This window comes from Oncorhynchus mykiss, chromosome 2 (genome assembly GCF_013265735.2).
Source record: "Oncorhynchus mykiss isolate Arlee chromosome 2, USDA_OmykA_1.1, whole genome shotgun sequence".
NCBI lineage: Eukaryota > Metazoa > Chordata > Actinopteri > Salmoniformes > Salmonidae > Oncorhynchus > Oncorhynchus mykiss.
The window spans coordinates 14,801,054-14,828,385 of NC_048566.1; the positions used below are offsets into that span (position 1 = coordinate 14,801,054).

Genomic DNA, 27,332 nt, shown 5'->3' on the forward strand with positions numbered 1-27,332 from the left:
CACAGACACACAGCCCAACCACATAATCACACATAAACACACACAGAGTGTGAGGTTAGTGTCTTGTGGTGCAGAATGGTATTGACTCAGTGGAATGTTCTGGTATAATATCACTAGCTAATGAGGCAGAGATAAGCCTTTAGAAACACAAACAACAGATCAGATATCACCAGAGGCTCCATAACATGCCAGTCAAAATCACACCTATGTATTTTTTGTACGATTATATATATATATTTTTTAACAATAATTTTTAACAATAATCCACATACAGCATACAGATGCACACAAACATCAAGGACATCACACCTGCCCAGACACACCTACTCACACCCCCATCTCCAGCACCCACATCGCTCGACTCCACATGGCCTGAAACTGCACCAATCACACCTATTTCTGCAAACTAAGTCTGTGTGATGATGATGATGGTGGAGGTGATGATGGTGGTGGTGTTTGATGAGTTCCTCAGAGGAGAGCAGTGTGTTTTTGAATAGTGTGATGTGAGCCAGTGTAACACCCCCCCCCCCCCCCCCCCCCCCACCCCACCCTCCTTTTCTTCCCCCTCCAAACCTACCCCTACCCCTCCAAACCTCTACACCCACCCAAATCTCTACACCCCCTCCTTTTCCTCCCCCTCCAAACCTCTACCCCTACCCCTCCAAACCTCTACACCCACCCAAATCTCTACACCCCCTCCTTTTCCTCCCCCTCCAAACCTCTACCCATCCAAACCTCTACCCCTACCCCTCCAAACCTCTACATCCCCCCCCCCCCCCCCCCCAAACCTCTACACCCCAACCCCCTCCCCTTCTGAGCTTTCAGGCTAGAAACACAAACAACACCGACCCCCCAATGGATACCAGCACTCAGAACACACACGCATACATGTACATTCACTCTCAGGTGTGAGCCCTTAGAGACAACACAGTCAATATCAATGTCCCTAGACGGTCTCACACATACCACTCACCTATCTCCCTCCCACTTCTCCACCTCCTCACCCCTCAGGAGAGATAGAGTGAAACGACCCCCTCACACACACACACACACACTTTTTTATGCACAGTCTCTCTGCCTCAGGATGTTTAATGTTGAGAATCCCCTTGAGAAGGCTCTCGAATCTGTGTGTGTGCGTGCACGCACCCGCGAGCGTGCGCATCTGTGTAACCCCGTGCTGTGGTGTGTTATCCACAGGCGCAACTCTCTGACCCCAGTAGTGGTCTGATTGACAGCTGTAGTCCCACCTAATTGCATTACCCTCCCTTGTGATTTGCTCCCGGCCCTGGGGGCTCATTTGTCAGGGTGCACCATGGGTACTATGTGTCACTCAGCTCTCTCTCCCTGGTGATTGGCTGTGTTGCGCCCCAAGGCCCGACCCCCAGCCGAGTGAGAGCAGCTTATTGGTCTTTGGGGAACCAGGAAGTGCCCCAGAGACTGTGCGAGGAGACAGGGAGTCCCTATTGGCTGATATTATCGCTCCTCCCGCCTCTTTACCTGTCTATCAAAACTACATTGAAGTCCCTCAGGTCTGCCCTGCTATCAGATCACACACACACACACACACACACACACACACACAGGTGGGTGGGTGGGTCGGTTTTTAATATGGAGCGATTGAAACTGTATTTGAATTCAATATTTTCGCATTTGTATAATGACATTGAATAAATATTTTTGAATTTATAATGCTCAAATTGAATCATTGAATTAATAAATTGAACTTCATGATTTGAAACTGAATTGAATGAATATTGCATTCAGGTTAAAACCTACATTTCAATTTCAGGAATGGGTGTAGGGTGGTTTTATTACAGTTTGATCCTCAGAATGTGTATGTATGTATGTGTGTCGCCAAAGTGTGTGTGTGTCACCAAAAAGGAAAAACATCAAGAAAGGCTTCAGGCTCCGCCCCCCATTGCTTACCCAGCATGCCTCAGCTCTGTCCTCCATCAAACCAGACGCCTACACACGCATGTACACGCACACTCACACACACACACACACATATATATATACTTTGATTCCGTGTCTCTGTTTGTATGTCTCAGCGGTTGCTATTCACTCTGTCCCAGCAGAGACCTGGTGTGTGTTCCCTGTCTCTCCTGAATATGTGTGTGTTTTCTGTATGTGTGTTTTTGGAGGAGTGTGTGTACTCTGTCTAATGCTCCCGCAGTGTCTCTGAAAGGTTGTGCGGGGGTTTCTGTTGCATTGAAATCCTCCAATATAATACTGAATAAAGACTGGGCCTAAATAATGACGGTGTGAGTGAACCTGGTCGATGCATTCCACCGTGTGTTGTCTGCATGCTAATCTACAGGTTGACTCTTCAGTACCACTGATGAATGGCTGAATTAATAACTTCCTCAATTCTGTACAGAACACCATGTTTTTCCTGTCATGCTTTGTTGGAATCCAACTTTTTCAGAAGTGTGTGTGTGTGTGTGTGTGTGTGTGTGTGTGGGCAGGGGGGTGGAGGGGGGTAGTTAGCAGCAGTCACAGAAGGATATTACTCCTGTTAATAGAATGTTTTGTTTGAAGGTGCTGCCAGATGGCATCTGTACGACCACAGCATGTGTTACATATTAGCATTCATTAAGTATCTGTGTTGTGTTCGTATGCATTGTGTCAGTCTACTTTGTGTGTGTGTGTGTGTGTGTGTGTGTGTTTGATCCTTGGAAATGAGGAAATTATGGGAGTTTGTGGTGGATCCCAGTGAAGCCCCCATAAAAACTTTCTGTCACGGAAAATCACTTCCCACGATATGGCACACACACACACACACACACACACACACACAGTACCTGCAGATACACTTCATATCTCACACACACCCTCCACAGTAAGTAACCTCTATTACCCCCTGTGTCGGAGCAAGGCTACTTGGCAAAGCGTGAGAAAGCACTGTACATGATGGGTAATTGCCGTGCAGCACGCAGTGTCTGCATTTTACGATGAGGGTGCAATGACGGGGTGAAGGGGGCATAGTACCCCCCAACCTCTTCCTCTCACTAGCTTCCCAGGACCAGGGTTGGCAGGATGGAGCAAAAAGGTGTCCGGACAACTTCCTCAATGTTCAGTTTGTAATGCAACAGATCTTTGACTGCATAGCTGCACTGTTATGATCCCTGCCTTGAATGGGCCTTCTCATGGTTAATGAATTGAGTTGGTTAGGGGAAGTAATAGATTTTGTACTTTGGGCCCCCTGGGCTAACGATCGCACACGCACACACACACACACACACACACACACACACACACACACACACACACACACACACACATATACACATACACACACACACACACACACACACAGGCGTTCTGCAGTATTGATGAGTTATGAAAAGACATGAGCAGAGAACCCCCCACTCCCTGTCGGGGATCCCCCCAGCTGCTTCCTGTCTGGTTAAGTGAGGGCAGGAAGAGATTTAACTCCCACTGCAGGGGCTCACACACACACACACTATCAGCCTGTATTAACACATGCACAGCAAGTCTGTGTCATGTACTGTCATGTTGTGTCTTGTCTCTGTCCTTTCCCTTCACCCTGTCTCCCTCTGCTGGTCGTTGTTAGGTTACCTTTTCTCCCCCGCTTTCCCCCAGCTGTTCCTTGTCTCCTCTGACTACCCATTCACCCCGTTTCCCACCTGTTCCCTTTTTCCCTCTGATTAGGTCCCTATATCTCTCTCTGTTTCTGTTCCTGTCCTTGTCGGATTCTTGTTTGTTGTGTTTCATGCCTGAGCCAGACTATCGTCATGTTTGCTGTAACCTTGTCCTGTCCTGTCGGAATCTGCCGGTCTATCTGAGCCTACCTATGTTTGGTTATTAAAGAAGCTCTGTTTAAGTTAGTTCGCTTTTGGGTCCTCATTCACTCACCATAACAGAAGAATCCGACCAAGAATGGACCCAGCGACTTCGGATCCTCTCCACTCAGCCGTCGGGATCCAGGGAGCGATGCTAGGCAGACACGAGCAGGAAGTGTCTGCTGCTCGACATGCCGTTGAGACCCTGGCCACCCAAGTCTCCAACCTCACAGAACAGGTTCACCATCTCCGCCTCGATCCACCGGCCACTTCCAGGGCTTTCGAATCTCCGGAGCCCAGAATCAATAACCCGCCGTGTTACTCTGGGGAGCCCACTGAATGCCGCTCGTTCCTCACCCAGTGTGATATTGTGTTTTCTCTCCAGCCCAACACTTACTCCAGGAGCACTGCTCGTGTCGCCTACGTCATATCTCTCCTTATTGGACGGGCTCGTGAGTGGGGCACGGCAATCTGGGAGGCAAGGGCTGAGTGTACTAACCAGTATCAGGACTTTAAGGAGGAGATGATACGGGTTTTTGATCGATCTGTTTTTGGGGAGGAGGCTTCCAGGGCCCTGTCTTCCCTATGTCAAGGCAATCGATCCATAACAGACTACTCTATTGAGTTTCGCACTCTTGCTGTCTCCAGTGGCTGGAACGAGCCGGCCTTGCTCGCTCGTCTTCTGGAGGGTTTCCGCGCAGAGGTAAAGGATGAGATTCTCTCCCGGGAGGTTCCTTCCAGCGTGGATTCCTTGATTGAACTCGCTATTCGCATTGAGCGACGGGTTGATCTTCGTCACCGAGCTCGTGGAAAGGAGCTCGCGCTCTCCGTTGCCTCCCTCTCCGCATCACTACCATCTTCCTCTGCCGGCTCGGGTGCTGAGCCCATGCAGCTGGGAGGTATCCGCATCTCGACTAAGGAGAGGGAACGGAGAATCACCAACCGCCTCTGTCTCTATTGCGGTTCCGCTGGTCATTTTGTCACTTCATGTCCAGTAAAAGGCCAGAGCTCGTCAGTAAGCGGAGGGCTACTGGTGAGCGCTACTACTCCTGTCTCTCCTTCAAGATCCTGCACTACCTTGTCGGTCCATCTACGCTGGACCGGTTCGTCAGCTTCCTGCAGTGCCTTAATAGACTCTGGGGCGGAGGGCTGTTTTATGGACGAGACCTGGGCTCGGGAACATGACATTCCTCTCAGACAGTTAAAGGAGCCCACGGCCTTGTTCGCCCTGGATGGTAGTCCTCTCCCCAGGATTCAGCGTGAGACGCTACCTTTAACCCTCACTGTTTCTGGTAATCATAGTGAAACCATTTCTTTTTTAATTTTTCGTTCACCTTTTACACCTGTTGTTTTGGGCCATCCCTGGCTAGTTTGTCATAATCCTTCCATTAATTGGTCTAGTAATTCTATCCTCTCCTGGAACGTCTCTTGTCATGTGAAATGTTTAATGTCTGCTATCCCTCCTGTTTCCTCTGTCTCTTCTTCACAGGAGGAGCCTGGTGATTTGACAGGGGTGCCGGAGGAATATCACGATCTGCGCACGGTGTTCAGTCGGTCCAGGGCCACCTCTCTTCCTCCACACCGGTCGTATGATTGTAGTATTGATCTCCTTCCGGGAACCACCCCCCCCCGGGGTAGACTATACTCTCTGTCGGCTCCCGAACGTAAGGCTCTCGAAGATTATTTGTCTGTAGCTCTTGACGCCGGTACCATAGTCCCCTCCTCCTCTCCCGCCGGAGCGGGGTTTTTTTTTGTCAAGAAGAAGGACGGGTCTCTGCGCCCCTGCATAGATTATCGAGGGCTGAATGACATAACAGTGAAGAATCGTTATCCGCTTCCTCTTATGTCTTCAGCCTTCGAGATCCTGCAGGGAGCCAGGTTTTTCACTAAGTTGGACCTTCGTAACGCTTACCATCTCGTGCGCATCAGGGAGGGGGACGAGTGGAAGACGGCGTTTAACACTCCGTTAGGGCACTTTGAATACCGGGTTCTTCCTTTCGGCCTCGCTAACGCTCCAGCTGTCTTTCAGGCATTAGTCAATGATGTCCTGAGAGACATGCTGAACATCTTTGTTTTCGTTTACCTTGACGATATCCTGATTTTTTTCACCGTCACTCCAGATTCATGTTCAGCACGTTCGACGTGTCCTCCAGCGCCTTTTAGAGAATTGTCTTTTTGTGAAGGCTGAGAAGTGCACTTTTCATGCCTCCTCCGTCACATTTCTCGGTTCTGTTATTTCCGCTGAAGGCATTAAGATGGATCCCGCTAAGGTCCAAGCTGTCATTGATTGGCCCGTCCCTAAGTCACGCGTCGAGCTGCAGCGCTTTCTCGGCTTCGCGAACTTCTATCGTCGTTTCATCCGTAATTTCGGTCAGGTGGCAGCTCCTCTCACAGCCCTTACTTCTGTCAAGACGTGCTTTAAGTGGTCCGTTTCCGCCCAGGGAGCTTTTGATCTCCTCAAGAATCGTTTTACATCCGCTCCTATCCTTGTTACACTTGACGTCTCTAGACAGTTCGTTGTCGAGGTTGACGCGTCAGAGGTGGGCGTGGGAGCCATCCTTTCTCAGCGCTCCCTCTCTGACGACAAGGTCCACCCATGCGCGTATTTTTCTCATCGCCTGTCGCCGTCGGAACGTAACTATGATGTGGGTAACCGCGAACTGCTCGCCATCCGGTTAGCCCTAGGCGAATGGCGACAGTGGTTGGAGGGGGCGACCGTTCCTTTTGTCGTTTGGACTGACCATAGGAACCTTGAGTACATCCGTTCTGCCAAACGACTTAATGCGCGTCAGGCGCGTTGGGCGCTGTTTTTCGCTCGTTTCGAGTTCGTGATTTCTTATCGTCCGGGCTCTAAGAACACCAAGCCTGATGCTTTGTCTCGTCTCTTCAGTTCTTCAGTAGCCTCCACTGACCCCGAGGGGATTCTCCCTGAGGGGCGTGTTGTCGGGTTGACTGTCTGGGGAATTGAGAGGCAGGTAAAACAAGCGCTCACTCACACTCCGTCGCCGCGCGCTTGTCCTAGGAACCTTCTTTTCGTTCCCGTTCCTACTCGTCTGGCCGTTCTTCAGTGGGCTCACTCTGCCAAGTTAGCCGGCCACCCTGGCGTTCGGGGTACGCTTGCTTCCATTCGCCAGCGTTTTTGGTGGCCCACCCGGGAGCATGACACGCGTCGTTTCGTGGCTGCTTGTTCGGTCTGCGCGCAGACTAAGTCCGGTAACTCTCCTCCTGCCGGCCGTCTCAGGCCGCTTCCTATTCCCTCTCGACCGTGGTCTCACATCGTCTTAGATTTTGTCACCGGACTGCCTTCGTCAGCGGGGAGGACTGTTATTCTTACGGTTGTCGATAGGTTCTCTAAGGCGGCTCATTTCATTCCCCTTGCTAAGCTTCCTTCTGCTAAAGAGACGGCACAAATCATCATCGAGAATGTTTTCAGAATTCATGGCCTTCCGTCAGACGTCGTTTCGGACAGAGGTCCGCAATTCACGTCTCAATTTTGGAGGGAGTTTTGCCGTTTGATTGGGGCTTCCGTCAGTCTCTCTTCCGGCTTTCACCCCCAGTCTAACGGTCAAGCAGAACGGGCCAATCAGACTATTGGTCGCATCTTACGCAGTCTTTCTTTTCGTAACCCTGCGTCTTGGTCAGAACAGCTCCCCTGGGCAGAATACGCCCACAACTCGCTTCCTTCGTCTGCGACCGGGCTATCTCCTTTTCAGAGTAGCCTCGGGTACCAGCCTCCGCTGTTCTCATCTCAGTTCGCCGAGTCCAGCGTCCCCTCCGCTCAGGCTTTTGTCCAACGTTGCGAGCGCACCTGGAAGAGGGTCAGGTCTGCACTTTGCCGTTATAGGACGCAGACTGTGAGGGCTGCTAATAAGCGTAGAACTAAGAGTCCTAGATATTGTCGCGGTCAGAGAGTTTGGCTCTCCACTCAGAACCTTCCCCTTAAGACGGCTTCTCGCAAGTTGACCCCGCGGTTCATTGGTCCGTTCCGTATTTCTCGGGTCATTAATCCTGTCGCAGTTCGACTTCTTCTTCCGCGATACCTTCGTCGCGTCCACCCGGTCTTCCATGTCTCCTGCATCAAGCCCGTCCTTCGCGCCCCCGCTCGTCTTCCCCCCCCCCCCCCCATCCTTGTCGAGGGCGCACCCATCTACAGGGTCCGTAGAATTTTGGACATGCGTCCTCGGGGCCGTGGTCACCAGTACCTCGTAGATTGGGAGGGGTACGGTCCTGAGGAGAGGAGTTGGGTTCCCTCTCGGGACGTGCTGGACCGTGCGCTGATCGAGGATTTCCTCCGTTGCCGCCAGGTTTCCTCCTCGAGTGCGCCAGGAGGCGCTCGGTGAGTGGGGGGGTACTGTCATGTACTGTCATGTTGTGTCTTGTCTCTGTCCTTTCCCTTCACCCTGTCTCCCTCTGCTGGTCGTTGTTAGGTTACCTTTTCTCCCCCGCTTTCCCCCAGCTGTTCCTTGTCTCCTCTGACTACCCATTCACCCCGTTTCCCACCTGTTCCCTTTTTCCCTCTGATTAGGTCCCTATATCTCTCTCTGTTTCTGTTCCTGTCCTTGTCGGATTCTTGTTTGTTGTGTTTCATGCCTGAGCCAGACTATCGTCATGTTTGCTGTAACCTTGTCCTGTCCTGTCGGAATCTGCCGGTCTATCTGAGCCTACCTATGTTTGGTTATTAAAGAAGCTCTGTTTAAGTTAGTTCGCTTTTGGGTCCTCATTCACTCACCATAACAGTCTGTTTACCTGTATGGCCAGGTGTGTGTCTGGCTCTGACTGGACTATATGTGTTGTAGGCATCTGACCCTTCACCCCCAAACCCCGCCCCTCTGGGCTCCCAGGTCCACGCAGCCGCCGTCAATGGAGACCGGAGCGTCCTCCTCAGAATCATCACAGGTATTATTATACGCAAAAAAATATTTAGTCAGTCACCAATTGTGCAAGTTCTCCCACTTAAAAAGATGAGAGAGGCCTGTAATTTTCATCATAGATACACTTCAACTATGACAGATAAAATGAGAGAAAAAAATCCAGAAAATCACATTGTAGGATTTTTTATGAATTTATTTGCAAATTATGGTGGAAAATAAGTATTTGGTCACCTACAAACAAGCAAGATTTCTGGCTCTCACAGACCTTCTTTAAGAGGCTCCTCTGTCCTCTACTCGTTACCTGTATTAATGGCACCTGTTTGAACTTGTTATCAGTATAAAAGACACCTGTCCACAACCTCAAACAGTCACACTCCAAACTCCACTATGGCCAAGACCAAAGAGCTGTCAAAGGACACCAGAAACAAAAATTGTAGACCAGGCTGGGAAGACTGAATCTGCAATAGGTAAGCAGCTTGGTTTGAAAAAATCAACTGTGGGACCAATTATTAGGAAATGGAAGACATACAAGACCACTGATAATCTCCCTCGATCTGGGGCTCCACGCAAGATCTCACCCCGTGGGGTCAAAATGATCACAAGAACGGTGAGCAAAAATCCCAGAACCACACGGGGGGACCTAGTGAATGACCTGCAGAGAGCTGGGACCAAAGTAACAAAGCCTACCATCAGTAACACACTGCGCCGCCAGGGACTCAAATCCTGCAGTACCAGAAGTGAAGTACCAGAAGCTTAAGCCAGTACATGTCCAGGCCCGTCTGAAGTTTGCTAGAGAGCATTTAGATGATCCAGAAGAAGATTGGGAGAATGTCATATGGTCAGATGAAACCAAAATATAACTTTTTGGTAAAAACTAAACTCGTCGTGTTTGGAGGACAAAGAATGCTGAGTTGCATCCAAAGAACACCATACCTACTGTGAAGCATGGGGGTGGAAACATCATGCTTTGGGGCTGTTTTTCTGCAATGGGACCAGGACGACTGATCCGTGTAAAGGAAGGAATGAATGGGGCCATGTATTGTGAGATTTTGAGTGAAAACCTCCTTCCATCAGCAAGGGCATTGAAGATGAAACGTGGCTGGGTCTTTCAGCATGACAATGATCCCAAACACACCACCCGGGCAACGAAGGAGTGGCTTTGTAAGAAGCATTTCAAGGTCCTGGAGTGGCCTAGCCAGTCTCCAGATCTCAACCCCATAGAAAATCTTTGGAGGGAGTTGAAAGTCCGTGTTGCCCTGTAACAGCCCCAAAACATCACTGCGCTAGAGGAGATCTGCATTGAGGTATGGGCCAAAATACCAGCAACAGTGTGTGAAAACCTTGTGAAGACTTACAGAAAACGTTTGACCTTTGTAATTGCCAACAAAGGGTATATAACAAAGTATTGAGATAAACTTTTGTTATTGACCAAATACTTATTTTCCACATAATTTGTAGATAAATTAATTAAAAATCCTAAAATGTGATTTTCTGGAATTTTTTTCCTCATTTTGTCTGTTTTAGTTTAAGTGTACCTATGATGAAAAGAGGCCTCTCTCATCTTTTTAAGTGGGAGAACTTGCACAATTGGTGGCTGACTAAATACTTTTTTGCCCCACTGTACACACACACTTTCCCCTGTCCCCTGACCTTTAACCCCTGACCCACTGTGTGTAGTGGATCCCTCCCTGCGTGACCGTGAGGACCAGTTTGGGCGTACCCCACTGATGTACTGTGTCCTGGCTGACCGTCTGGACTGTGCTGAGACACTGCTGAAGACGGGAGCCTCTGTTAACAAGACTGACCATAGCCAACGTACTGCCCTGCACCTGGCAGCACAGAAGGTACACTACAACACTGAGTCAACCTGGAACCACTAAAGGAAACACTAGAACAGTAGTGGAACCATCAGAACACTGAGTTAACCTGTAGAACACTAAAGGAAACACTAGAACAGTAGTGGAACCATCAGAACACTGAGTTAACCTGTAGAACACTAAAGGAAACACTAGAACAGTAGTGGAACCATCAGAACACTGAGTTAACCTGGAACCACCAAAGGAAACACTAGAACAGTTGTGGAACCATCAGAACACTGAGTCAACCTGGAACCACTAAAGGAAACACTAGAACAGTAGTGGAACCATCAGAACACTGAGTCAACCTGGAACCACTAAAGGAAACACTAGAACAGTATTGGAACCATCAGAACAATGAGTTAACCTGGAACCACTAAAGGAACCACTAGAACAGTAGTGGAACCATCAGAACACTGAGTTAACCTGTAGAACACTAAAGGAAACACTAGAACAGTAGTGGAACCATCAGAACACTGAGTTAACCTGTAGAACACTAAGGGAAACACTAGAACAGTAGTGGAACCATCAGAACATTGAGTTAACCTGTAGAACACTAAAGGAAACACTAGAACAGTAGTGGAACCATCAGATCACTGAGTTAACCTGTAGAACACTAAAGGAAACACTAGAACAGTAGTGGAACCATCAGAACATTGAGTTAACCTGTAGAACACTAAAGGAAACACTAGAACAGTAGTGGAACCATCAGATCAATGAGTTAACCTGTAGAACACTAAAGGAAACACTAGAACAGTAGTGGAACCATCAGAACACTGAGTTAACCTGTAGAACACTAATTGATCCTTTAGAATCCTGATTCCAGGGTATTCTAGAGCCTCGCTACACTGACTATACAAAACATTAAGAACACCTGCTCTTTCCATGACATAGACTGACCAGGTGAATCCAGGTGAAAGCTATGATCCCTTATTGATGTCACTTGTTAAATCCACTTCTGTCCGTGTAGATGAAGAGGAGGAGACAGGTTAAAGAAGGATTTTTAAGCCTTGAGACAATTGAGACATAGATTGGGGCAACTCAATTTTAGGAAGGTGTTCATAATGTTTGGTATACTCAGTGTATATCATATACTGGTAGCTTAGGTGAGAAGGTAGTGCCCCCCAGTGGTGACAGACAGACACCCTCAGGGCGGCTGTTAAGAACTAGACAAGGGGATCGGCAACTTTGATGAAGGTGGGAGCCACAAAAAATCTGAGCGAAATGTTGTACTCTGTGAGCTAAACATTATAAACACCCTCGTCTTGACAGTGAACACTTCAGAGTTAAATTCCTGCAATTCTACACATTTTGCCATGGGGCATAGAGTAAATTAAGTTTTAAAGCAAGTTTGCTGCAATACTGCACATTTTGCTGTGGCTCGGAGAAAAGATGTTGCAGTTCTACAACTCATTTCATGCAATTCTACACATTTTTCCCTGGGGCAGAGAGAAACATGTTCTGTTTTAAAGCTCATTTCCCCCGGTCAGTAATTCCACCATGATATCAGGTTTAGATAGCTGGCCACAAGACTAACTTACCATATAAAATGTTTTAGCTGACTTGGCTAATTGAGTGACTATCAGTGACTGATATAACAAGAGAATAACTGCTGATGCACAACCAAGTTTCAAAATGTCACCTTGAGTATTCTACTATTCTAACTCTCAACAGTAAGTTGAGACCCCGACTGAGTTCCTAAAAAAATATATCTAAATCTAGAAAATGAAATAAAAGACTGGGCTGTGTGATCAGTAATATCTCTATAGAAAGTGTTTATTAACCTTGTGGGGGGTTGCTGTCAGGGCAGGTGAGGAGGGGTGGAGGAGGGTGCTCACACACACTCTAACACACACACACTCTAATTCTAATGTGTGTGGGGTGATGGGAGGCCCTCTCTCTCTCTGACACCTGATCAATATCTAGCTGAGACAGGGAGAGACTTCTGGGATTACTGATCTAATTGGACTGAGAATAGGAGGATAGACCATATGTACACACACGCGCACACACACTCACACACACTCATATACACACACACACACATACAGGCCTATATGGACACACATTTGCACGTGCACACACATATATACATACACACACACACACACACACACACTTTTTCAAAGCTCACACATACTCTCACATGCATGCTCAGTCAGCAGATAGATCTGTCAAACGATGAGGCTGGAAGGAATAGATAGGAGAGAGTCTGAGAACCAACAGGAAAGAACAGAGAGGAGAGAGTCTGAGAACCAATAGGAAAGAACAGAGAGGAGAGAGTCTGAGAACCAATAGGAAGGAATAGATAGGAGAGAGTCTGAGAACCAATAGGAAAGAACAGAGAGGAGAGAGTCTGAGAACCAACAGGAAGGAATAGATAGGAGAGAGTCTGAGAACCAACAGGAAGGAATAGATAGGAGAGAGTCTGAGAACCAATAGGAAAGAACAGAGAGGAGAGAGTCTGAGAACCAATAGGAAAGATAAGAGAACAGAGAAGAGAGAGGAGAGAGTGAGAACCAATAGGAAAGAAGAGAGAAGAGAGAGGAGAGAGTCTGAGAACCAATAGGAAAGAACAGAGAAGAGAGAAGAGAGAGGAGAGAGTCTGAGAACCAATAGGAAAGAACAGAGAAGAGAGAAGAGAGAGGAGAGAGTCTGAGAACCAATAGGAAAGGACAGATGGATGATGATGGATTTGGATAAGACACCATAGAGAGAGTGTGTGTGTGTGTGCTCCAGGGGAACGTGCGGTTTCTGAAGCTGCTCCTGTCGCGTCGTGCTGATTTGCTGCAGAAGGATCTAGAGGAGGTAACACCCCTCCACCTGGCGACCCGTCACCCCTCCCCCAAACCCCTGGCCTTGCTGCTCAAACACATAGGACCTGGAGAGGTGGATACACAGGACAAGAACAAGGTACCACACACACTGTTTACAAAGTTGGGTAATAGTTCTATCAAACATACTTGTTATGGAACTGTCCCGGCTCTTTGATTTGATTGACTGAATTAGAGTTCACGTGGAGTTCTGAGCAATCCAGAGACACACACACATGACAATTGGCTGCTTTGTCCTGACTCTTCAAGGCAGACAGTTGTGCCAAATACATTCTACACGCACGCACACACACACACAGACCCCCTCTGTCTGTAGCGATGATGTCTATCTGTCTGTTAGTTCTGTAATAATCCAATATGCATCATCAGCATGTCAGATGACACTGGTTTCAGTATGTCCCAGAATAGATCTCTAACAACAGCCATAGAGGAGGTGATATCTCTGTTATAGCATACTGTCTCTGTTACTGTCACTTTTATTATCACTGTCACTGTTACTGTCACTGTTACTGTCACTTTTATTATCACTGTCACTGTTACTGTCACTTTTACTGTCACTTTTATTATCACTGTCACTGTTACTGTCACTTTTACTGTCACTTTTATTATCACTGTTACTGTCACTGTTACTGTCACTTTTATTATCACTGTCACTGTTACTATCACTTGTATTATCACTGTCACTGTTATTGTCACTGTTGCTGTCATTACCACTGTTACTGTCACTATTACAGTCATTGTTGCTGTTACTGTCACTGTTACAGTCATTGTTACTGTCACTGTTGCTATCACTGTCACTGTTACAGTCATTACCACTGTTACTGTCACTATTACAGTCATTGTTACTGTTACTGTCACAGTCATTGTTACTGTCACTGTTACAGTAATTGTTACTGTTACTGTCACTGTTACAGTCATTGTCACTGTTACAGTCATTGTTACAATCATTGTTACAGTCATTGGTACTGTTACTGTCACTGTTACTGTCACTTTTATTATCACTGTCACTGTTATTGTCACTGTTGCTGTCACTGTCACTGTTACAGTCATTACCACTGTTACTGTCACTATTACAGTCATTGTTACTGTTACTGTCACAGTCATTGTTACTGTTACTGTCACTGTTACAGTCATTGTTACTGTCACTGTCACTGTTACAGTTATTGTTACTGTTACTGTCACAGTCATTGTTACTGTTACTGTCACTGTTACAGTCATTGTCACTGTTACAGTCATTGTTACTGTTACTGTTACTGTCACAGTCATTGTTACTGTTACTGTCACTGTTACAGTCATTGTCACTGTTACAGTTATTGTTACTGTTACTGTCACAGTCATTGTTACTGTTACTGTCACTATTACAGTCATTGTTACTGTTACTGTCACTATTACAGTCATTGTTACTGTTACTGTCACTATTACAGTCATTGTCACTGTTACAGTCATTGTTACTGTTACTGTTACTGTCACAGTCATTGTTACTGTTACTGTCACTGTTACAGTCATTGTTACTGTTACTGTCACTGTTACAGTTATTGTTACTGTTACTGTCACAGTCATTGTTACTGTTACTGTCACTGTTACAGTCATTGTCACTGTTACAGTCATTGTTACTGTTACTGTCACTGTCACTGTTACAGTCATTGTTACTGTTACTGTCACTATTACAGTCATTGTTACTGTCACAGTCATTGTTACTGTTACTGTCATTGTTACTGTTACTGTCAATGTCACTGTCACTGTTACAGTCATTGTTACTGTCATTGTTACTGTCACTGTTACTGTCACTTTTAATATCACTATCACTGTTACTGTCACTGTGACTGTCACTGTTACTGTCACTTTTATTATCACTGTCACTGTTATTGTCACTGTTGCTATCACTGTCACTGTTACAGTCATTACCACTGTTACTGTCACTATTACAGTCATTGTTACTGTTACTGTCACAGTCATTGTTACTGTTACTGTCACTGTTACAGTCATTGTTACTGTCACTGTCACTGTTACAGTCATTGTTACAATCATTATTACTGTTACTGTCATTATTACTGTCACTGTTACTGTCATTGTTACTGTCACTGTTACAGTCATTATTACTGTCACTGTTATTGTCACTGTCATGTCACTGTCACTATTACAGTCATTGTTACTGTCACTGTTACAGTCATTATTACTGTCACTGTTATTGTCACTGTTACTGTCATGTTAAATCATCAGGCTTTGTGTGTTTCTGTAGAATATGTTCTAGGGCTCTTTGATTTAGATCACTGTTATTTCTAGGGCAAATAGCCTGGAGGTTAGAGCCTGGAGGTTAGAGGGTTGGGCCAGTATTGGGCCCAAAATTATTATTACAATAGTGTCTGTCACCCCTCCCCCCTCTCCCCCTGCAGCAGACTGCGCTCCACTGGTCAGCGTTCTATAACAGGCCAGAGCACGTCAGACTGCTCATCAAACACGACTCCAACATTGGCATCCCAGACAGTGAGGGCAAGATCCCCCTACACTGGGCTGCACACAGCCAGGAGCACACCGCTATACACACCGTCCGCTGCATACTGGTACAGACACACACACACACACACACACACACACGCACACACACACACACACACACACACACACACACACACACACACACACACACACACACACACACACACACACACACACACACACACACACCACACACACACCACACACAATATCCAGTGAGAATGTCATCCTTACACACACCATCCTCTGCTTACTGATGTAAATGAGGTGTGTGTGTGTGTGTGCGCGTAGGAGGCGGCTCCTACCGAGTCTCTGTTGAACTGGCAGGACTATGAGGGGCGCACGCCTTTGCACTTTGCTGTTGCCGACGGCAACGAGGCAGTGGTGGAGGTGCTGACATCGTATGAAGGCTGCAGCGTCACGGCGTACGACAACCTGTTCAGAACCCCGCTGCACTGGGCTGCACTGCTGGGTAAGAGACTGTGTTTACAATGTGGATCCTGTCATCAGAATGTGGTTCCATCACTGGTCCAGATACTTTACCGGAGGGGGGGCAACCCGAGCTGAACCTGGATATGTTGATGTGTGTTTCAGGACATGCCAAGATAGTGCACTTGTTGTTGGAGAGGAACACGTCAGGCACCATCCCCTCAGACAGCCATGGGGCCACACCTCTACACTATGGAGCTCAGAGCAACTACGCTGTACGTAGACACACACACACACACATGCACACACGCGCACATTTCACCTTATATCAGTGACTCATGTGTGTGTGTGTGTGTGTGTGCGTGCGTAGGAGACGGTGGGTGTGTTTCTGTCCCACCCCTCTGTGAAAGACGAGCCAGATCTGGAGGGCCGCACAGCGTTCATGTGGGCTGCTGGGAAAGGAAGCGATGATGTCATACGCACCATGCTGACACTCACGCCTCACATCGACATCAACATGGCCGACAAGTACGGAGGCACTGGTGAGGAACTCTGGGATGTGTTTATTAAATCCCACGGGATTGTTTCAGTCAGCAGTAGACCAAGAGCTGCTGTGACTGGTCAGGCTGGTAGAGGACACCTCCCCCTTCATCCCCGGCTCCCTCCCCCTTCATCCCCTACCCCCCTCACCGCCTTCACCACAGTTTCCCAGATCTTAATGTCCTGGCACTGTCACCATCAGAGCTACTCAGAGAGATAAACAGACAGAGATGACACACACACACTTACACACTGATGCTAGCCTCTGTCATCCTGACGCAGGTGGCAGGACAGCGGCTGTCTGATGTCACAGGGGATTCCCCAGAGTGGCATAGATGTCAGGGGATTCCCCGAAAGCAGTGGAGCGGAGAGACGAGTGGGGAGAGAGACATGTCAACACATAACTGACACTGTTAAGAAAATGACCAAAACCAGTGAGCATGTACACATACTCTCTCTGATACACATACTCTCTGATACACATACTCTCTCTGATACACATACTCTCTCTGATACACATACACTCTGTTACACATACTCTCTCTGATACACATACTCTCTCTGATACACATACTCTCTCTGATACACATACTCTCTCTGATACACATACTCTCTCTGATACACATACTCTCTCTGATACACATACTCTCTCTGATACACATACTCTCTCTGATACACATACTCTCTCTGATACACATACTCTCTCTGACACACATACTCTCTCTGATACACATACTCTCTCTGATACACATACTCTCTCTGATACACATACTCTCTCTGATACACATACTCTCTCTGATACACATACTCTCTCTGATACACATACTCTCTCTGATACACATACACTCTGTTACACATACTCTCTCTGATACACATACTCTCTCTGACACACATACTCTCTCTTATACACATACTCTCTCTGACACATACTCTCTCTGACACACATACTCTCTCTGACACACATACTCTCTCTGATACACATACTCTCTCTGATACACATACTCTCTCTGATACACATACTCTCTCTGATACACATACTCTCTCTGATACACATACTCTCTCTGATACACATACTCTCTCTTATACACATACTCTCTCTGACACACATACTCTCTCTGATACACATACTCTCTCTGATACACATACTCTCTCTGATACACATACTCTCTCTTATACACATACTCTCTCTGACACACATACTCTCTCTGATACACATACACTCTCTGATACACATACTCTCTCTGATACACATACTCTCTCTGATACACATACTCTCTCTTATACACATACTCTCTCTGACACACATACTCTCTCTGATACACATACTCTCTCTGATACACATACTCTCTCTGATACACATACTCTCTCTGATACACATACTCTCTCTTATACACATACTCTCTCTGACACACATACTCTCTCTGATACACATACACTCTCTGATACACATACACTCTCTGATACACATACTCTCTCTGACACACATACTCTCTCTGATACACATACACTCTCTGATACACATAATCTCTCTGATACACATACTCTCTCTGATACACATACTCTCTCTGACACACACACACGCACGCACACGCGCACACACGCACCTATACACACACACACACACACACACACACACACACACACACACACACACACACACACACACACACACACACACACACATACACACACACATAAATACATAGAAACATAAACACCCACACACACGCGCGCACACACACACACACACACACACACACACCATCCCCAAGCTGTAGACATGCTATCCTTTGTCCCCTGCTCTGCCCCGTGGGCTGATTGGAGCACTAATCACCATGGTGATGCCCCCGCTTCCTGCCCAGCAGGGACAATTTATGTGAGCATATGCTAATGAGTTGGTAAAATATGCAAATGATTCTGGTGTACTATGCTAATGAGGTTGAGTGTGATGGGGAGCAGAGTGGGTTGATCAGAGTCACTGGAGTAGATAGAGGGGCCAGTGGTGTAAATATTGACTGACATTAAATAACATCACAACACAGTACAGGGTCAAAGTGCAACAAATGACTTTTCATTTGACGAACTGGTTCTGAAAACTCGAGTACGTGAGGCTGCTGAAGTGTGTGGAGACTGAAAATCTCAACTTAATGTGTGTGTGTGTGTGTGTTGCAGCGCTGCATGCGGCCTCTCTGTCAGGTCATGTGAGTACAGTGAGGTTGCTGTTGGAGAGAGGAGCCATAGTGGACAGTCTAGACGTAATGAAACACACGCCTCTGTTCAGAGCCTGTGAGATGGGACACCGCCACATCATCCTCACACTTATCAAAGGTACACAGCAAAGATGTGGATAAATGAAGATTTTGCTTTACTCCGGTCGTTGACCATTGGAAAAAAGGAGTGAGTGAGATGCCTCACTTCCTCTTCCATCTCTGGTACGCAGTAAACCAGTGTGTGTGGTGGTGATTATTGTAGACTTGGTATCCTAGTCCTTCAATACATTGTGGTCTGATAGCAGTAAAGAGTTTGTGGTCATACACGCATCCTTAAAAATGTAGGCGCTCACATCCCTAAATATACACATTCCCCCTCACATCCCCAAATATACAAATGTCCTCTCACATCCCCAAATATACACATTCCCTCTCACATCCCCAAATATACACATTCCCCCTCACATCCCCAAATATACACATTCCCCTCACATCCCCAAATATACACATTCCCCCTCACATCCCCAAATATACACATTCCCCCTCACATCCCCAAATATACACATTCCCCCTCACATCCCCAAATATACACATTTCCCCTCACTTCCCCAAATATACACATTCCCCCTCACTTCCCCAAATATACACATTCCCCCTCACATCCCCAAATATACACATTCCCCCTCACATCCCCCAAATATACACATTCCCCCTCACATCCCCCAAATATACACATTCCCCCTCACATCCCCCAAATATACACATTCCCCCTCACATCCCCAAATATACACATTCCCCCTCACATCCCCAAATATACACATTCCCCATCACATCCCCAAATATACTGTTAAAGGAATTAAATTGCTCTATGTTTTAATACCCAATTAAAATTAAACACTCTGTCAATTCATAAGGATTTGTAAGATCCTTATTCTATAATAATAGACAGAGCCCAGTCTTAAAGTCATACAGCGGAGTTTATTCTCGAGAGTACTGCTCCTTACACATTTTACCACAGGTTATAAACTGAAAATGACATTAGCGTTTTCTAAATGTTCTGTCTCTTCTTGACACTGGTAGAAAGGCTCTATAGTTCTCAAGCCTTCCCTCTTCGCCTAGAACCAAGGTCAGCCAGTGTAGATAAGCATTCTAGTCAGTCTGGAGATATAGTTAATTCATTTGTACCAAGGAACAGACAGTCATTTTTCTAAACTCTTGACCACATTCACACACATTATATTCAGTACTGGGATCCAGAAAGAAAAATCATACACATACAGAATAGTGTTCTGATTAGTACATATACAGTAACATAATAGTATTCTAATTAGTCAGTCCTGATTGAAATGTATACATAATTAGTCATTATAGATAAAAATTCCCTTAACATATACACATTCCCCCTCACATCCCCAAATAGACCAATTTCCCCTCACATGAACATTATGCGCATGAAGCATGGTGTGTGTCTTTTCACTTTTGTGTATAGTCAATCAAAATTGAGCACAGAGGTATATAACGATTATACACGTACAAATTGGGCCAAGTTAAAACCTAGGCAACAGTAATCTTTTTTTGATGTCTATAATCCTTTATGACCGTATGTACCTCTGTGATTATTTATGATTAACTATGTGCAGAGTGAATAGAATTTGTTCCACACCTACCATGCATGTGCATGTGAGGCGAAATGTGTATATTTGGGGATGTGAACACTCAGTTTGTTTGACCTGACGAAGATCCGGTTCGGATCGAAACGTTGTCAATAAAGCTGTGAATTGGGAGGTTGATTCAATAATATCTGCAATTTAGCAGACGCTTTTATCCAAAGCAACTTATAGCCATTTTGTATGTGGTGCTATGCTCTATCTACTGAGTCTTACAGGACTACACTAGTGTACCATGCTCTACCTACTGAGTCATACAGGACTACACTAGTGTACCATGCTCTATCTACTGAGTCATACAGGACTACACTAGTGTACCATGCTCTACCTACTGAGTCATACAGGACTACACTAGTGTACCATGCTCTACCTACTGAGTCATACAGGACTACACTAGTGTACCATGCTCTATCTACTGAGTCATACAGGACTACACTAGTGTACCATGCTCTATCTACTGAGTCATACAGGACTACACTAGTGTACCATGCTCTACCTACTGAGTCATACAGGACTACACTAGTGTACCATGCTCTATCTACTGAGTCATACAGGACTACACTAGTGTACCATGCTCTACCTACTGAGTCATACAGGACTACACTAGTGTACCATGCTCTATCTACTGAGTCATACAGGACTACACTAGTGTACCATGCTCTACCTACTGAGTCATACAGGACTACACTAGTGTACCATGCTCTTGTAATGCAGGATTTAGGTGGGCTTACTATGGTGAAGAATGCCTCATGGATTTTCATTGTGTAGGCTCTGCTCGTGTCCACCTGGTGGATCTAGATGGACACACTGCTCTGCACTGGGCGGCTCTGGGGGGGAACGCTGAAGTCTGCCAGGTCTGTCTTTTCACCTTTATACACTTTTATTATCCCTGAACACTTCTTCATTTGTCCTCATTTCCTTTCCTTATAGACTGTGTTAAGGATGTGTTGTTCAGGTCATTGAGCCGGTTGGCTGGTACTGTAACCTCAGTGTGATGGTCATGGTAGTTGCTGATGGAGAATGGGATCAGTCCTAACGTCCAGGACCAGGCAGGCAGGACTCCTCTCCAGTGTGCTGCTTATGGAGGGTACATCACCTGTATGGCTGTACTACTCATGGAGAACAACGCTGACCCTAATATACAGGACAAAGAGGTACACACACACACACACACACACACACACACACACACACACACACACACACACACACACACACACACACACACACACACACACACACACACACACACACACACACAGGAACTCATAGACCTCAGCAGGTACACACACACACACACACACACACACACACACGAAGTGCTCTCCACTGGTCCTGTCCTACTGTGTGTGTCTGCAGGGCAGGACAGCTCTCCACTAGTCCTGTCCTACCGTGTGTGTCTGCAGGGCAGGACAGCTCTCCACTGGTCCTGTCCTACCGTGTGTGTCTGCAGGGCAGGACAGCTCTCCACTGGTCCTGTCCTACTGTGTGTGTATGCAGGGCAGGACAGCTCTCCACTGGTCATGTCCTACCGTGTGTGTCTGCAGGGCAGGACAGCTCTCCACTGGTCTTGTAACAATGGCTATCTGGATGCTGTGAAGCTGCTGCTGAACTCTAATGCCTTCCCCAACCACATGGAACACAACGAGGAGAGGTGAGGAGGAGGTGGATGTTGAGGAAGTGCCTTGTCTATAGTTTGGAAGGACATCAGCTCCTACAACAGTAGCAAGTATCGATTTAGATTCAACAAGTAGCTGTTGGTATTGTCTAGCTAAGGCAATTTAGTTTTTGTGCTGTCTCTCTACCTAGTGGCCTACTAAATTATATTTTTACTTGTATTTTCCTACTGGCACTGACTGATAACTACAGGTAACTGGCAAGATAAAGGAAACCCCGACATATCACGTCTTAATAGGGCATTGGGCACCACGAGCCAGAACAGCTTCAATGCACCTTGGCTTAGATTCTACAAGTGTCTGAAACTCTTGGAGGGATGCAACATCCTTCTTCCACCAGAAATTCCATAATTTGGTGTTTTGTTGATGGTGGTGGAAAACGCTGTCTCAGGCTCCGCTCCAGAATCAACTGGGTTGAGATCTGGTGACTGAGACGGACATGACATGTGGTTTACATCTTTTCATGCTCCTCAAACCATTCAGTAACCAACCGTGCCCTGTGGATGGGGGCATTGTCATCCTATGGAGGCATAGACATGGTAGCCAAAATAATGTCCTGCACAGCATTTTTATACTTGACCCTAAACATGATGGGATGTTAATTGCTTAATTAACTCAGGAACCACACCTGTGTGGAAGCACCTGTTTTCAATATACTTTGTATCCCTCATTTCCTAAAGAATTTCCTTTATTTTGGCAGTTACCTGTACTTTATTGAGGGAAAATGTACTTGCAACGATTGAAGGAACTGTCTCACCTAGCTACGTTAAGATGAATGCACTAATGTAAGTCGCTCTGCATAAGAGCGTCTGCTAAATGACTAAAATATCAATGTAAAATTATGTGTTGTAATTTTCCGAATGTATTTTGTGAATCTGTTCTGTGTGTGTTGTTTTTCACAAAGCAAGTTCATTAGGTTAAAGATGCACTATGCAGAAATCACTCCGCCATTTCCTGGTTACTAAAATTCCAATTCTAATATCAGTTTATGTGACAAAACAAGCAAGTATAGCGTAGAGAATGATTGTACCATCTAAACTACTGTGAAATATATCTTCCATAACCAATAATGTTGTATTTTCAGCTGTTTGAAGCTGGTGTACAGATGCAAAAAAATTGAGAACAGGAAGCATGTGTGTGTGTGTGTGTGTGTGTGTGTAGGTACACCCCCCTGGACTACACCCTCCTAGGGGAACACAGTGAGGTGACTCAGTACATGTTGGAGCATGGAGCTCTGTCTATAGCGGCCATCCAGGACATCGCTGCTGCTTCCATCCAGGCCCTGTATAAAGGATACACCGTCCGCAAGGCCTTCACCGAGAGGAAACAACTACTGATGAGACACGAACAGCTACGCAAGGACGCAGCCAAGTACCATACACACACACACACACACACACACACACACACACACACACACACACACACACACACACACACACACACACACACACACACACATTCTCTTTCTATCTATTTTCTCTCTCTCCTCTCCCTTTCTTTCCATCTCTCCCTGTCTTATTCCCCCAACCCATATAGAAACAGTCACACTCTCTCCATATCCATCTTTCCACCTGTCATCCCTGCACACACATACATCTTCTCCCTGTCTCTTGCTCTCTCTCTCTCTCCTCTCTCTCTCTCTCTCGCTCACACATCCCTCTCTTATAATTCTACACTGTTTATAATAAACGGCCTGTAATGGTCTCTGTGTGCTTGGAACTCCTATTAGGCTTGGATTACTGAAAGGATTCTCCTGTTGTTCTTTGTAACGTCAGGACTAGTTTGTGATGTTGGTCAGGGCTGGTCCAGCGGTAGGGTTTAGATAAGGCTTTGAGATAAGGTCGTAACTAGGGTTAGGGTGTATGTGTGTGAGACGTGTGTAAGGTGTGTCATGATGTCACTCAGGAAACGCGAGGAGGAGCAGCGGAGGCGGGAGGCGGAGCAGCAAATCTCATTGGCCAGAACAGAGAAACAGAGGATGTTATTGGCCCGTGCTGAGCAGGAGCAGCAGTCATTGGCTGAGACTATGAAGGAACTGTCAGTGTATGAGAGAGAGGCAGGGGGCGGGGCTAATACAGCCTCCAAAGCAGAACAGACCAATAGCAAAGAGGAGACACGGAAACATAGAGGTACGGACATACACACACACAGGAGGCTGCTGAGGGGAGGACGACTCATAATAATGGCTGAAATGGAGTTAATGGAATGTTATCAAACATGTGTTTGATGAGTTTGATTCCATTCCATTCATTCTGTTCCAGATATTACTATGAGCCCGTCCTCCCCAATTAAGGTGACGCCAAACTAGTTTTCATTGGGAAGGCAGATAAAGCCTTTTTGATCAAAAGCATTCACTTTTGCATGTGAATCCTACTCATTACTGTTCCGTTTGAGAAGGGGCTCCTGCCTCACTGCTTTTGCTCGTTCTCCTCACGGGTCATAGACCGGTGCCCTGCGGCTCAGCTTAATCAGATCCGCTCAATGAAAAACAGGTGAAATTATGAACGCCATCTTCATTATCTCCTACCATATTTCACAATTTGACTGCAGATATTTACTTAAAAAGTTTAAACAGTATTGACGGTACTGGAAAACCATCCCGTGGCTTTTTCCAAAACCCTGGACTACGGTATATATACGGTAAACCACCCAAACCTAACACACATATACACACACACATATACACACACACATATTCACCCACTCTCTCAGTCTCTTACTTCCCTCTCTTTCTCAGCACATAGAAGCAGACCCTCCAGGAGAGGGAAGGAGGCACAGCCAGCCAAAGGCCCTGACCCCGTGGTGACCCCTCACCCCTCAGTGACCTCTGACACCATGCCCCCTGCCCAGGGGTATAGGGTCAGGGAGCGTCTCTCTCCTGCAGGCTGTAGCCGACCCCCCAGCCCAAAACACAGACCCCCCACCACACCCAGGACCAAGAGACTCACCTCTGCAAACACACACACTCCTTCCAACACACACACTCCCTCCAACACACACACTCCTTCCAAAACACACACTACCTCCAACACACACACTCCTCCCAAGACACACACTCCATCCAACACACACACTCCTTCCAAAACACACACTCCTTCCCACATACACACTCCATCCAACACAGACACGTCTACTCGCCTCACCATGGATCAAGAAGCCCCCAGCACCAGGGAACGCACCCCTAGAAGCAAGAGAGACACACACACCAACACACACAACCCCAGACACAGAACACGCCCTGCCACAGACCATACCACCTCCTCCAGCAAGAACCACACTAAAGCCTCCACACAGTCACACCGCCCCAGCAGCAAGCCCAGGGAGGGGGACAGAGACCAGGCTGCCTGCACTATCCAACGAGCCTGGAGGAGGTAAGGTTGAAGCCCGACCAGGGATGGTCTGCTTTTCATTCTTCCCATTCCCTCTCCAAGCTGAGCCAGTACTGGGAGTACTGCCATGGAATAGAGCCTGTGGCCCCTTTACCAAAGCAGAGGTGCTCAGGTAGTTTCTCTCTGGCCCAATACCAAGGTTGGCTCTGAGATGGCTTCCCAAACAGCCTGGAGGAAGTGTGTGTATGGTTGAAAGGGGGAGGGGTATACTGTGCTCCACAGTAGCGTTCTCTCTTACCAAGAGAGTGTGGCAGTGCCATGTGGTGCCCACATGTGTCTTCCCTCCACACACACACACACCAACTTACACACAGCGTCTCCCCCTCACGCTCTCTGTGGTCTGGCTGCCTGCCCTCCTACCATCAACACCTCCATGACGGGGGAGAAAGGGGGGAGGTGGGGGAGACAGGGGGTATAATCTGGAGCCCTCTCAGTGTTTTAACGAGAGGCTAAAAGTTCAGGCGTGCCATTCTAATAGCTACCAGCAGCCTCTCATTCAGGATCTACTACCCCACATCGGAAAGCCCTCTGTTCCCAGCCGCCAGTAGATGTGTGTGCGTGCGGATGCGTGTACTGATTTAATTGTAGTATACAAGTAATACGCTTTTTCTACTAAGCTCTTAAAGTATGCCATGGCCGGGTTCAGTTCCCCTAGAGGAAGTGTTATGTATTGATGCTGAAGAGTAGCGGATCCAGAATTGAGCCTTGTGGAACCCCTAAGGTTGGACTAATTATTATTTCTCACCCCTCTTAAACCAGCTTTTCCAGGGATGCCTGTAACATTTTTCAGTGAATTGAATAATGTCCAAATGTCATGTGCTGTTTAATATACGAACCGAATAGGTTGGACAAATGAAGGCTATAATGTACCGTGTTCTGGGTGTGTTTGTGTGTAGGTTCCATGTGCGAGGCAGATTGAGGGAGGCTTTTGGTGCTGGGAAAAGAGTGGAGCCACCTGAGGTCGCCTCCCTCCTGATCCAGCTGCTCTGGGATAGGCCGGCTTTCCCTGGTCACACCCCTATTAGGACCAAACCTGAGGCCAGAGTTCCAACCACCAAGACAGTAGCCAAGAGCTCAGTGCTGCAAAGCATCTATGGTAAAGCCTGGCGTTCTGTCCAGAATGTTTGATTCTGTCTTTTATTTGTTTCAACTCTGAACTGTTAACATTTAGAAATAAACCAATTCTTAACAGCGCCTAGTTGCCTACTGTGAATGGGTGCATTACTGCCGAGCTGCAACTTCAAACTCCAACATACCTGTATGGAATTAGTATAGGGAGGTGTATAGTCCACTGAAGATATTAATATCTGTATAGAATTGGCATAGGGAGGTGTATAGTCCACTGAATATATTAATATCTGTATGGAATTAGTATAGGGAGGTGTATAGTCCACTGAATATATTAATATCTGTATGGAATTGATATAGGGAGGTGTATAGTCCACTGAATATATTATTATCTGTATGGAATTAGTATAGGGAGGTGTATAGTCCACTGAATATATTATTATCTGTATGGAATTAGTATAGGGAGGTGTATAGTCCACTGAATATA

The 27,332-nt window shown here is 46.6% G+C and overlaps 1 protein-coding gene across 5 annotated transcripts in view; it reads left to right on the plus strand.

Moving 5' to 3' along the window:
* Positions 1–27,332, plus strand: part of LOC110535632 (inversin) — a 43,394-nt gene that overhangs the window by 6,852 nt on the left and 9,210 nt on the right. For 4 of the 5 annotated variants that reach the window (XM_036961885.1, XM_036961889.1, XM_036961883.1 and 1 more), the window contains 15 exons: positions 8,603–8,702; positions 10,355–10,521; positions 13,273–13,446; positions 15,761–15,928; positions 16,155–16,335; positions 16,458–16,567; positions 16,663–16,834; positions 19,005–19,160; positions 21,478–21,563; positions 21,717–21,863; positions 22,257–22,363; positions 23,547–23,756; positions 24,294–24,517; positions 25,126–25,759; positions 26,674–26,873. In XM_036961885.1, the coding sequence (XP_036817780.1) occupies positions 8,603–8,702; positions 10,355–10,521; positions 13,273–13,446; positions 15,761–15,928; positions 16,155–16,335; positions 16,458–16,567; positions 16,663–16,834; positions 19,005–19,160; positions 21,478–21,563; positions 21,717–21,863; positions 22,257–22,363; positions 23,547–23,756; positions 24,294–24,517; positions 25,126–25,759; positions 26,674–26,873 (2,836 nt within the window). The remainder of the gene's footprint in view (positions 1–8,602; positions 8,703–10,354; positions 10,522–13,272; positions 13,447–15,760; positions 15,929–16,154; positions 16,336–16,457; positions 16,568–16,662; positions 16,835–19,004; positions 19,161–21,477; positions 21,564–21,716; positions 21,864–22,256; positions 22,364–23,546; positions 23,757–24,293; positions 24,518–25,125; positions 25,760–26,673; positions 26,874–27,332) is intronic. The other variant, XM_036961890.1, reaches the window with a different exon arrangement.